General features: G+C 46.9%; 1 protein-coding gene and 1 pseudogene across 1 annotated transcript in view; both read right to left on the bottom strand.

Moving 5' to 3' along the window:
* The window catches only part of Ndufa10 (NADH:ubiquinone oxidoreductase subunit A10), a 38,853-nt gene extending 25,353 nt beyond the window's left edge, over window positions 1-13,500 (bottom strand). Inside the window, exons 1-8 of the mRNA XM_038340562.1 lie at window positions 13,365-13,500; window positions 10,860-11,028; window positions 9,904-10,119; window positions 7,185-7,271; window positions 5,985-6,106; window positions 4,481-4,560; window positions 3,698-3,752; window positions 1,539-1,624 (exon numbers count right to left, since the gene is read on the bottom strand). Coding sequence (XP_038196490.1) covers window positions 1,539-1,624; window positions 3,698-3,752; window positions 4,481-4,560; window positions 5,985-6,106; window positions 7,185-7,271; window positions 9,904-10,119; window positions 10,860-11,028; window positions 13,365-13,433 — 884 coding nt within the window. The 5' untranslated portion in view covers window positions 13,434-13,500. The remainder of the gene's footprint in view (window positions 1-1,538; window positions 1,625-3,697; window positions 3,753-4,480; window positions 4,561-5,984; window positions 6,107-7,184; window positions 7,272-9,903; window positions 10,120-10,859; window positions 11,029-13,364) is intronic.
* Window positions 7,678-8,493, bottom strand: LOC119820658 (annotated as a pseudogene).
* Window positions 13,501-13,850: the final 350 nt, after the last annotated feature.

Below are 13,850 nucleotides of genomic sequence, written 5' to 3'. Positions count from 1 at the left end.
CTGAGCTTTCACCCCTGGGCAATGGGCTGTTAACTGCATGCGTGTTAGTGAGCTGGCTCTGTCTTGGACACAGGAGACCATAGCTCCACTTGACCTAGCATGGAGAAAGCACAGTTGACCCATCCTACACACTCTCAAGGACCAAGGACGCAGGCACCACTGAGGAGGCACCCATCACAGCACCAGGCAGGGCCTCTGAAGCAGTCACAGTCATTTACTTCTGATGTTGAGCAGAGAGACCTAAGCACCAAGGCCATTCTGGTGTGGGCAGCCCAGGAAGAGTCAAAGGGACCATAGCTGCTGTGCCAAAGTGCAAGGCCCTGGGCCCAGTATCAGCGCAGTGGCAAGACTTCATATAAAGGCATGCCCCAAACGCCATGCTCCCCATCACTGTAAGTTAACAGACAGTAAGGCAGCAATGCTGGTGTAGGCTGGTCTTTCCAACCACTGGAGAGGCATCATGAGATGGTCACTTGGACCTAGGGGTCTGAGACCAAGCTAGGAAACACAAGGCAACCCTCTTAAAAAGGGGGACTCTAAATACTGAAATATTCTGATATATAAGCAAAATCAACAATATTTTCTTTACAAAGTCATTCCTGAATTTGTAGGAATAGCTATAAAACAATAAACAGCATCTCCTCCAGGAGTCTCTGTTGCGTGCACATCTGCATGAAGGCTGTGCAGGACCTGGGGTGGCAGGGAAGCCTCCTGTGCACTGGAGTCCAGCTGATGGCCAGTGGCACAGGTTGGGCAGTGATTAGGACTGGCTGGAAATACACATGATCAGCTGAGCACAGAGATCACTCCTCAAGTGTCCACAGGAGCAGATTATAACAAGTCAGGGCACTGTGGTTCAAAAGAGGATGTAGTGAGAGGCCTTGTGCATACACGCCACCTCCGAGAGCCTGCTACTAACATGCCACAGAAGGCTAACCGGGAAAGGAGCGTCTTTTCCCACACCTGATCTGCTTCTACCATGGCTCCTCTGCCTGCTCACACTGGTTTAACTGTGGGACTACAACCCACCCCTAGCATGTCCCTGCCTCAGTCTCTCCATTTGTGGCCCCTCTGATACCTGGTAAGCTTCAGACACATAAGGCTGAGTCCTACTTCCTTCAGGCCTCTTCATGCAAAGGCCTCCACACCCTGGTCACTCACACTCCAGGACTGAGGAGTGGCCCTTATGACTCAATAGTTCCATGCCCTGGTTTGCTATCTATCTCCCACTTAAATGTGTCCATGCTGAGAGCAGGAATTTTATTTGATGCTAGTCTTTCAAACTAGAACCAGGCCTAGCACAGGGTAGAAGCAAAATAATCATGGAATTAATAACAATAAACAACCACATACTGAACCCACTAGAGAATTCCAGAGTTGTCGGCAAAGGAAAAGGGTAAATACTGCAGTACTGGGTAGTGCAGTCGACAACAAATCGAAGCATTAGCTATGTAAATATCGTCTACTTCTACTGCATGTGGCGGACCCTGGCAGTGTACTCCAACGAGTCGTCTGTTCCTGCTCCCCCAGTGACTCACAGCATCCGCAGGTTGTGAAAGGTACGGTCATCCTGTTCAAGCCAAGGCCCTTTGTTGTAGTTAAGGTATTCTATGTCCTCTACCACCTAAAACAATAGAAACAGAGAACCCCATTTTAGAACCGTGAATGAGGCAACACTATGTATTATAAACTCTTGGCATACAAGTCAAGGAGAATAATACGGCAGGACCTAAGTGCTGCTCAGCATGATCCTGCCTCAACACGGCAAAATACCAAGGGGACAGAGCTGCTCTGAAGACTGGGACAAAAGTAAGACGAGACAGAAAGCCGACATTAAGGCCAGACTACCCTTGCCACCAGAGAAGCAGAGGAACCTGAACACCAACACATTCCCGGAGAGCCCAGGCCTCCAGTCCTGCCATTTCAGAGAGGTCATTTTCTCACACTCAAAGCTTTTCTAGAAAATGCCCAGCTTGGACCTCACTTAAAGGCGCATTATTCTAAGATACATACCATTTAAATAGATACCTAATCAAAAGATATAAAAATAAATTGAATATGAACAAGGTAGCACTGGACTAGGAAGGTAATGAAAGCAGCCTTTCAGACCAAGTAGGACAAGCCAGGAACAAGAATGCTTATAGCAGGAAGCAGAGAGCTACACTAGGACCCAGGATCTGTCTCAAAGCAGAAGGCCATCCCCCAGTGGGAGAGCTCACCAGGTCCCCTTCCTCCTGCCCTTTGTACAGAGGAACTGGGCATGCAGGATGCTCACAGCCACCAGCTCTACAAGATCCTTCTGCAGGACAGAGGGGCCTCAGCTGGCACTCAAATCTTGAATTCCTATGCTTATTATTTACTAACTCGTGACCTGCATTTCTTTCTGAGACCAAGTCTTGCTGTATAGCCCTAGCTAATCTGGAACTCATTATGTAGATCAGGCTGCCTCAAACTTGCAGTAATCTTCCTGTTTCTCAAGTGCTGGCATTACAAACACGCCTCACTGAGCGCTGGTAATTGAAGCTGTAGATGCAATGAAAAAATTTAAAGAGGAACTCCTGTGGGAGGTTGGTGTTAGTTTTTGTCATTATCAGCAGGGTCTCACTATGCAGTTCAGGCCATTCTTGAATTCACTACGTAGCTCAGGATGGCCTCAAACTTTTGTTTCTTTACTTTAGCCTTATGTTTTTTCACCAAATGGATATTTACTTAATGCCATTTAAGAAATGGCCTCTTCCCTCCTATTTCACATTATTATTATTATTATTATTATCTTAAAGGAACTTGCTTTGCCACACTAAAATGGTCTCTGTGTTGAGTCTGGTGAAACAAAAAGAATTCACACTAACTGGGTGACTTACTACTTCTTGCATTAATGACAGAGCTTTTTCCTACTGTGTATATGGTTTTGTATGTGGGAGAGCAAATGTCCTAAATTACTCCTTTCAGAATTTTCTTGGCTGGTATTCACTGAGTTTCCTGAAAACTCAATTAAGGTTAACTAGAGTTTCACAAAACACAGACTTAAGGAAAACAGCTCTCTTTAAACAACTAACTTTTCCTCTGAACTAAGGCAAGGTGCAGCTGTCATGCTCTGTGATACATATACATACCAAAGTGTTTCACATCTTTGCCATCTATGATTTTAAGATTGTATAAACAAAGCTACTTAAAAAAAATCAATAACTTGATGGCTCAGGGAGGGTAATGAGCAGGACAGATACTGCTGTTTATGTGATGTGGAAGTCCCTTCTGTGTGCTGTGGGTACCATTACTGAATAAGAAAACTGCCTTGGCCTGTTGATAGGGCAGAACTTAGGTAGGTGGACTGAATGCTGGGAGAAAAAAGGACGGAGTCGGAGAGACACTATGGAGCCGCCAGAGTCAGACATGTCAGAACTTTGCTGGTAGGCCATGACCTCGTGGTGATATACAGATTAATAAAAAATGGGTTAAATTAAGATATAAGAATTAGCCAATAAGAAACTAGACCTAATGGCCAAGTTAATATAGTTTCTGTGTGATTATTTTGGGTGTAAGCTATCCAGACGACCAGGAAGAACAAGCGCCCCTTCCCCTCCAACATTTATGATTCGCCAAAGCTCCTAAAGCCAGTAGTAATCAAACCCATCATGTGGCCCGGCGAACCCTGCACATCAAGTCTAAGAACATGTGCCATTGATTAGCACTGCCCCACCTTGGTTGAGTCTTCAGATTCCCAGGTACTGTACACCAAAACCTCACACTGCTCACTGTAAGACAGAATGAGAGACACAAGGTCAGAATTTCCAGGTGGAAGGTCTGCACAAATGCCCAGAAGCCACACAGGCTGGAACCTGGGTATTCTGGTGTTCATGCCACCATAGTACAGCTCTGCAGGAGCTAAAAACCACTTGCTTCATTTTGTTTTTATTCATAACTTTAATTTGAGAATTTAAACAACACCCTAAAACTTTTCAGTATCAAACAATTTAACTGTAACACATACAGATATACCTAGGACCTGAGAACCCTGTGGCGAGGGGAAGCATTCTTCCCTCATGCTTCAACACATGAACAGGAATGAAAGAAGTATTAGGGTGATGCTAACCCTAATACTGCTTAGGATGCTGACTAAAGATGTAAAGGACTGTGTATTGATAGATTTCCTCCACAGGTATGCCGTGTTTCAAGCAATTTTTCTAGATATCTAGCCATTACTTGAATAAGAATGTACCTCTAATGCTAAAATTTGACATGGACTTGAGCATAAATTTATTTTTAGCATCAAGAATCTTAAGGATTTAACTGGAAGGGGAAAAAGCATTAAAAAAAAAAAAAAAAAAAAACCAAACAAATTCACAAAACCTAAACTGAAGTCTCCTGTTGGCTCTGCAGCCTGAGGCTGTGAGTGGGAGAGAAAACGCTCTGAGCTACGAGGCTTCCTCCAGTCTCTGCAGGACAGCCTGAGTCTGGCATGTCAGAACTGTGCTGGGCTCACCTCATCTTTGGGAGGAAGGTGTTCTTGTAGGCATTCTCGATGTCCTGGAGATAGGCAGAGGTGATCTTCATTTCATGTGGCTGAACAGAAGCAGAGACAAAGAGCAGGAGGCCTTCAGACTCCGTTTCTCATGTGAGTGTGTAAAGCGTGAGCACACTGGGGGTACTGCTTTTTTCTAAGGACCAACAAGCTGCAAGGGCTTTAGGGGACAGGTGGTGGGGGCACAACCAGCAAGAACTGTTCCTGACTACAGAGGAATCCATGTCATGACCCTCCTCTCACAGAGCAGGGCCAGGAAGAAGGTCCCTGTGAGAAGCCCCACCTGCCTTTCTACTGTACCTCACATCAAGAGCAGGCAACGAGAAACCACAGAGACTGGGAGGCCCAGTCTCTCCCATCAACCTGCACTTTCTCCTACTGCAGACTCCCTCTCTACCTCTCTGCTCTTCCCCTTCTTTCCCACTTCCACTCTTCCTTCACTCTTTCACGTCTCTTGTCAATTAAGAGTGGACAGTTTAGCCAAAGCTAAGATTCATTCTTCTCCCAGGCTCGTCTTGTGTGGCTTTTGCTCATTTCCTTGCTCAGGACAGGGCTCCTCCACTAGAACACGAGCTGCTGGGTGGGAACTCACCTGTCCAGTTAACATACAGTCCCAGCATTCTGTAGTTGGCACAGAGGTACTCAAGAAACATTTGTGGGAGGGAAGAGGAGAGGGAGGAGAAAAAGACTAGCCTACTGTTCTGACGTACAGAAATAAGAAAACATTCTAAAACTGGATTGTGATAGAAGCTGCCACAATTTGCTAAGTTGGCTAAAAATCAGTTGCTAATTTCAACTGGTGCATGTATGTAATCAAGTATAAATCCCACCTCACTAAAGCTGTTCATAAAAATAAAAAAGTCACCCATTTCCTGAGTGCCTGCAGCCCTGGCACCTAGACCAGGCACAGGAAAATGGAACAGTCAGCTGTCTATAAAGGTGGAGAATTCACTCCACCTGGGAACATTACTCCAGCACAAGGGGTGCCAGGCAGGAACTACGGGCACTTCTGTCTGACAGACACAGGCACTTAGTAGTAACAGGTGAGGGGCCACAAAAGCACTGTAGGGGCGACAGGGAATCACATGCAGATGTGCATCCTTCCACACCCATATAAGCCCTGCTTGCTAGACTTGCCATGTGCCAGCCAGCCTTGCCCTCTGTTAAGATAATATACTTCCTTGCTTGTAACATAAATACTCAACACAAAACACCCATCAAATTTACATGACGCTTGAAAGGACATCCAAATCACTTTCATCTCTAGGACAATAGGACATGAGACCCCTTAAGAGAACAGAGGAGAAAGGACAGAGGATATGCTCACTTTGCCTCCCCACAAGAATGGCTCAGGGGATAGATATGCTCTCGGCTGGGCCCTCCTGCCTTGTGAAGGTCACTGGGAACTGGCACACGCTGATCACAAAAACATGTAGACATCTGGCTCGCATGGGTACCGACTTACATCTCCTTTCTTCTGGATCCGGCTCTGGATCTCTGGTACGGGCACATCGATATAGACAACTACGTGGGGTGGCAGGTATTCTGGGAGAGTGAGCCGTTTCACTTCATTGTAGTGGTCCACACCTACACAAGAGAGCCCATCACTATCAAACTCTAAACAGCTACAGACTTCTGGCATCATTCACTGCAGGAGCTGTCCCTGGCAATGACTCCCAGCCCTGCCACATGCCAGTCAGGCCCCAGGCGTGCTCTTTCCACAGCACTCCAGAGCGAAGCGGAGGGGTGCTCAGGGATGCTGTGCTGCCGTTCATCATTTCTGCTGGCTTCATTCCCCTGTCCCTAGGATAACAAAAGCCTTGCCTGAGATCCCCGAGCATCCAGGCAGAGCTGTGTACAGTGGCTCCCAGAAATACCTGTTGGCCAACCTCAACTGCTGCTTGGCATGTACAGGGCAAGCTGCCCCTTGCCCACTCCTTCCGCTTCACACACACAGAGGGACAACTTCTAGCCACCAGGATACAGCAGAGCCACAGTCTCAGATTACAACCATCCTTTTGCTTGCCTCAGTTTCCCTGACCGACTATACCCACGCTGACCATTAGATTTCAGTGCCCACTGGTGCAGCCATCAAGCACACAGGCAAGAACCTAACATTGAAACTGACTCAGGCCAAGCACAGTATAGCCCAAACTCCTTACAGGTACACCAATTGCCCCAGGGTTCCCAGGCTAACTGGCTTTAACCAACAGACTTTTATCCTTTTTATCTCCTTTGTCATCTGCCAAGGATGCCAATGTCCCTAAAACAGGCTCACTAATTTGTTAGATGGGCAACTGTACAGAAAATGACAGAGGGGAAAATAAAATGGCCTAATTTCATAAAAACTATACACTAGACCTGGAGAGTTTAGCAAAATTAGCTATATAGGCCAAGGAAAACTAGTGAAGCTGTGGGCTGACCTCAGGACCAAGGGTGTAGCGAGGGGAGCTGCAGGGTACGGAGTTTTCCTGAACATCAAGGATGCCTCTAGGGTAAGTGAATGGACAAAAGATACCCATTTAGGATGACAAGGACAACGGGAGCTTGCTGAGCTCCCTTTCCCCTGGGGAATATGGTATGCGACAGCACAAAATACCCCCCCCCCCTCGGCCTCTGTGGAAGTGTCCCCATCAGCAGAGGGAATGAATATGACACAACTCACAGTCCTTTCGGATGAAGCCCTGGTTGTACATTGCCTCCAGGAAGACAAAGTCACTGTAGATGGAGCGTTCCAAGACCACACCTTGTCCTGTTGAAACAGGTAAACAACAATTTTAAACCAAATAAATAAAAAGTACTACTAACTAGAAATTTCATTTTAGAAATGGAAAACAAAAGCCCAGTCACTTACAGTTCTAGTTCTTACAAATACATTCAAAGACTACACTGTTACAAGTGGGAAACACATTTAAAACCACAGTGCTTTTTTGTTTTGGGGTAACACTGTCTCCTCTATCACCTGGAACAGAAGAGGAAGGTGGGTTCTAAACCAGCTACTTCAGCCTCACTGTGACCTCTCAGATCCCAGGTCAACTCTTCCTATGCTTCATGACTTACTCATCACAACCATCCTCAAATTCTCTCAAACATACGTATTTTTGTTGTTTTTCTAAATATAAAGAATTAATATAAAAATGTCCCAAGTTCAGAGCAATTTAGTAACTATTTGTTATCTCATATGTCTGGAAATGGGACAAATTCATGTTCTGATCTTGCCACAAGAGGTGGAATTCCAGCATTTGGTAAAGTGCTGTACCATAGGTCAAAGTAACATTGCTGTTCTCCTGAGACCGTCTCCATCATTAAAGAACAGTATTTTGCTCTCTTTCAACAGCAGCTTCAGGTTTCTGCCTCAGAGCAATCATGTCCCAACGCAGAGCCTGGTTCAGAGCACTATTTTATGTTGACAGAGACGTGCTTAACTCTCCAATCAAATATACTTTCTAGAGCAGATATGTAATGACCACTTCTTTCTCTAGGTCCAAGGTCTTCCACATCTGTTAACATGATCTGAGAGATGGGCAGCCACACGGGGACACTCCTGTCTGTGAGGTGGTGGTGCTGAAGCAGCCAAAGGTAGTCGCTCCAGTCACACTCAATGAGAAGGGAGGGAGCTCACAGCCTCTCCCAATGATATCTGTACTCTCCCTGCTCAGCAGCAGCAGGCCACTTACAAAGTGGGCTGATAAAGTTGTGCTCAAATCTCCTAATGGCCTCCTCTCCTTCAGAGTAACGACCTCCAGGTCCAATATTCTAAGCTGGCCACTTCTCACCTTTATTGCCACCACTGCCAGCTTCACTCATGGCAATGTGGTCCTCATGATACTCAGGACAAAAGTCCCTGCAATCCATCCCACTGGGTCTAGGCAGAACCTTCCCCTATGGAAGAACGGGCCCTGGCTCCACTCACCATCCAGAGAAAACTCGTTGTCCAGTGTTTGAGAAGTTAGCTGGTTGTTATGTAACTTCATCTAAGACCAGCTTCCCTAGAGCACGCACCACCAACTCACTCCTGCCACGCATCTTTCCAGTCAGTCTCTATGCTCCTATTAAAACAGAAGCTTCCTTCCTGCAGTATTCCTGGCTTGAGGAATGAGCCTAGCACACAGCAGGTACTTACTCACAAAATAGTAACTGAACACAGCATAAAAGGAAGCAAATCGCTGTTCATTGAACATGTAAAATGTTTCTTTTTAATTTAAGAAACAAATGGTTAGGAAATAGGATAGAATATGCTTTAAAAAAAAAAAAAAACAAACAAACAAAAAACCAAGGACTGCCGTGAGGGCCAATATCATTTCCAAGCTACTGCTTGGATTTCCCTGAGGGAGGTCCTGGTGTAGAACCCAAGAAGACTCCAGATCACATAAGTTCCTAGGAACAATACTAATCAAGCCCAGAGCTTTTCCATCCTTGGAAGAAAACTAATCATTAACAAAATTGGGGAATAAAACCAGACTCTTCTGGGACAAATGGGAATCTGTGAAGCAGCTTTATCAGCTATCTTGAAGTCGTGCTGAAAATACATCTTTGTTCTAGCTCAGCTCAGAATCAGAATCACTGGCCCAACTTCCAGGAGCACCTGAACTTGTCTAAACCACCAGGGAAGCCACTGACACAGGAAGCAGACACAGCCTTAAACACAAATCACTTGGTCTTTCTCACACTATCTGTCCATCAAGCATGGGGCAGCCACTGCCATACAAAGTAGACAGAGCCTTAAACATCAGCCACTCCCTCTCCCACACAGTTCACTCATCAACCACAGCCTCAAATACCAGCCATAGCCCCCGCCCCCATACTGTGTCACTGTGAATACAGTTCCTGACACACGGCACAGTACGCCTGCTGTTAGTTTTCAGGATATTCTGGGTTCAGGTCCAAGTTAACAGCTTTGCTGCTTCCCAGGGAAGGGGCTATATCCTGACCTCATCTACACACATTCCTGTTCTGTCATGCCCTTGCTTTTGAGTCCTTGCTACCAGTCTCTCACTCTAAACTTTGCTTGTCCAAATACACCCAGCTTGAATAGCATCTTAGGACACACTCTCTCTAACTGTAGGGACCCTTGAGACCCTGCATATTTTGCCTCTTCCCAACCTCTGCCATCTTTTCAAGGCTTAACTTTTATTCTGTGACAACTTCCAGCCTGGCCACTGTCCCTCCAGAAAACCCACTGGCTGTCATTCATGTCTATATAGGACACACAGTCCATCCTGATGAGTCCGACAGTCACCCGTGTGTCCATCCTCCATCATGGTTTATGCTTAAAGCAGTGACATCACGTCTATAAGCTGCCTAAAGTACCTTTTCAGAAAACCTCTATTTAGAATGGGGTCGAGAAAGGGAAAGCCCACCACCCCGACCAGGAAGAGCGGTACCTGTGCTCAACAGGTGTTCCAGGGCGTCTGAGTACTGTAGGAGGCGGCTGGCGTACAGCCAGGACTGCAGGCGGTAGCTGTTGCCATCATTGCTTTTGGGATTATCATAAAATTTCTCTAAGCTACAGCTGCCACTAAATTCCGTGTGGAGGGGCCTTCCATCGCCTGTGGTGCTGCTTGAGTACTGGATGCCTGCTTCTGGAAAGTGCTTCATGCCTAAGGAGAGAACACCCAGAGGAAGCATGGTTGACCACTACCACTCGAAGTGCATGGTTGGACAAAAACACAAAGAAAATGTGAATGCTATGGCCAGGGCTGGTCATCAGAGCCCAAGGGAAGTCACCTTTGTGCCCACACTTCTTCACATGCTCAAGAAGCACATGAGGTGCTGGGGACAATGGCTAAAGAGCATGCTTCACCATTTCCTGCAACCAAGCAGCACATGGCATTCCTTCCAATCCTCACCCCACTGCTGCTGTCCAACACCATCAAAAGGCAAGTCAGCAGACTGCTGCACCCAGAACTGGAGCAGGTCAGCCTACCCTCCCCATCATCCCATGTGAGAGCAAAGACAGCGACAGCTCCTCTGGCAATGCAGCTCAGGTAAGCGCTCTGCTGCACTCCCAGGGAAAAGCCAATCCCATTTTTTAAATTTACCACATTTGAACCCTAACCCCGCTCCACAATTCAGTCTTTTTGAGATAGGATCTTTCTATGAAGCTTTGGCTGGTCTAGTGCTCACTATACAGCCAAAACTTGCCTTTATTTCATGGCAGTCTTCCTGCCTTAGCCTCTCAAGAGCTGGAGATTATAGGCATATATTAAATAAGCAACTAAAAAAATGTGAAAGACCTACCTTAGGCCTAAATTTACCTAGTCAACAGTCAAGCAAATTCTAGGTGTGATAAGCAGCCACATGCTTGAAAAGCTAGGGTCATCCTGCATGAGGTCCATACCTAGCTTCTCTGCGATCTCCTTTGCAAGCTTGTTCTTCCCAGCGCATATGTTCCCGTCTACCGTTATCACTCGGCTGTACTCATTCAGTTTTTTGGTTGTCTTATCACCAAGAACGAAGGCCAGAGGTCCATACCTCAGCTGGCATTGCACACTGGTATGAATCTGTCCCTGAAAAAAACAACATCACATCACCACTCCGGTTACTGCAGGCATTAGCAAGTATTAAGTAAAACAGGAGGAGGCCTCTCTTATTTGATGAGCTGATTCCCTTCTTCCTTAGTGCAAGCTCTCTGAGAGTTGAATGTTTACATCCCTAAGTCTCAGAACAGGGCCTGAGCCAAGGATGCTTGCTATGTTAATGAAAACTGGGTGGATGGATGAACAGATGGCAGAGAGGAGGAGGACCCGACAGAACAAAAATACCTCTCTGATCAAGACTTCTGTCTTCAGCCTGTTACCTCGTTAGCTCACCACCAAGTACACAGTTTAAGCACGGGAAAGCTAGAAGACTTAAAATAAAGTAGAGTTTCCATACTCTAACCCCCAAGTTCTTTACAGCAGGAACTGCCCACGATCTAATAAACAACAGAGTAAATAAAGCATTATCTTTGCCTTCCTTCAACTCCATAATCACTCACAGAAGCCAAATTCGCAGGTTACGAGGAAGAAGCATCACCTTCCTCTCCTACTGCACTGCTGCTGAGGTCATTTTTACATCTCTCACCCATAAGGCAAGAGACATCCTCAGCAGTTTCCCGGTCCATTCAGCAAACTGAAGTAATCCACACTCTCCCAAAACAAAAAAAAGATCACCAAGCAGGGAACAGCCGTGGGTACATAGTTAAAAGGCAAACAACTGGCAGGGCAGCAAATTCTAAAGTTAGAAGTAAACCAATCTCAGAGATGATGCAGATGGCAAGTAAGTGCCTAAGATGCCCCATGAGAACCCAGACACACACTGTGTGTGCTCACAGGATGCCCACAAATGCAAATGACTGCCAGCACCAACACCAGCAAGAGAGCGTGCAGCAGAATGCTCTGCACCGCTGAGTAGTGCAAATGGGAGTCAGTGGGTGACAGATGGTCACAAGACTACCATCTCACTGCTGACCCAGCAACCACGTCACAGCTGGTAGGAAACATTCCCACATGAAATCTGCACGCATACTCCATGCAGCTTTTTTTCACAGTTGCCTCGAAGGGGGAAGATGGTCTTCAAATAGGCAAATAGACAAGTGATAATATATCCGAACTATGGATATATTACCCAGCAATTAAAAGAAATGATGTAAAAAAGCCATAAAGACATGAGCTAATCTTTTTCTTTTCTTGCTGTTTCTGAGGTTTCATTTTGAGACAAGGGTCTCACTATGTGGACCTGCCTGTTTCATTCTGGAATTAAAGGTGTGCACCATGATATCTGGCTTAAGACTTATCATTTAGTGTGTGTGTTAGAAGAACAACCGCTGAGCTACTTGTTCAGCCCCACTGTAAAAATAATTGTACCCAAAAATAGTAGTGTTACCGGCAATGTAACGTGTGACTGACTACAGGAGTTCAGAAAAGGCAAAATGACAGAAATCATCAAAAGAGCAGTGGCTGTCAGTTTAGGGGGTGAAAAATAAATGAACATTAAGTAAGCATAATGGAGTTTTATTTTTGTACTCTGTGTGGTACTATAAAAAGGCAGAGATATGTCACTGTCCACTTTGCAAAACCACTGGACTTCACGGCGTGAGGAATGAACTCAGTGCATGCAAAACTTAGGATGAACTCAACTTCCGACATACATATGTGAAACAAGCTCACTGGGAGTGCTGAAGGAACAAGGATTGTAGCCTCTAAGAGTCAAGGTCAAAGCAAAAGAGCACTGGAACATGCCTAGTTGATAAGCATGGTCCTAACGGGGCTTAGGCTGACAGCGCTGATTCCGGCTCACATTCATGCACACCCCATTTGGATGCAGGAGGTTCTGGCTCATTCATACTTCTCACATCCACCACTCCTCTGCTCAAAACAAAAATCCTAAATAAGAAGGTCAACCCCTTCACAAATTTAACATCTCTGCAGTTCTAGCTACTAAGAAGCAAAGAAGTTATAGTGCTGTCAAAAAACGTGTCCTGTTTCCAGCCACGGCCCCCGCGGCGCCTATTATCACCCACTATTCTGCATGCATCTTAGGAAGTCCTGATCCTCCCCCAATCTACCCCAAAAGTCTCTGTTACGGCTCCACATCACGTCACCCCAGCGTCCACGGGGCGCTCAACCAAGCAGCTTTGCCAAACACTGAACGGACGAGCAAGCCGGCCCAGACTCCAGGGACCCCGGCATCCCGGTTCCCCAGATGCAGCTTGGAGAGAGAGTCCCGCCGCAAAGCTGCACCCGGAGCTGGGGGTGGGGACCTCGGGAGCTCGCGGCTCGAGGGTCTGACCAACAACGCCGGGGCGTCAGGGCTCGGAGCCGACAGGCCGAGACCCAGACAAGACATGCCGCCCGCCGCTCACCACGCGCTGGGCTCCAGCCGCGCGCGCGGACGCTGACGCCGGGAGAAGTCTCAGCAGCCTCAAGGCCATTGCTCCGCCGTCCCCGCCGGCTCAAGGACCAGACGGACGCGAGCGCGACGGGGTCCTAAGCTGTCCGCGGCGCGCTGCCATGACGTCACAGCCGAGGTGTTCGCGGCGCCTGTCGAAAAAAAAAATAACCTTCTTGGGGGTGAATAGAGGATTGGGCCAGGTTATATCGGAGGGACGACGCTTAAGCCTAGACCTACACTATGGGCAAGGTGTTAGCTCCTTTGGGCGAGTAGCGCGGCTGGACCCCCAGACAATAGATCTACGTGTGTGAAGGGCGTTAAGACCCTCCTGGGCCTTGCCGATTGCATGGAGGGTGCCGACTCTGAGCTGGGGTTCTCGTAGATGCCTTGAGGGGTGCCACGAAACTGTGACTCCCTTGCTCCGGGTATTCTACTGGTTCTGTGGGGTGGATCCGTT

This window comes from Arvicola amphibius, chromosome 8 (assembly GCF_903992535.2).
Source record: "Arvicola amphibius chromosome 8, mArvAmp1.2, whole genome shotgun sequence".
NCBI classification, from domain to species: domain Eukaryota; kingdom Metazoa; phylum Chordata; class Mammalia; order Rodentia; family Cricetidae; genus Arvicola; species Arvicola amphibius.
Note: the sequence above shows the minus strand (reverse complement) of the source record. Positions and strands in the feature narration are given on the sequence as shown.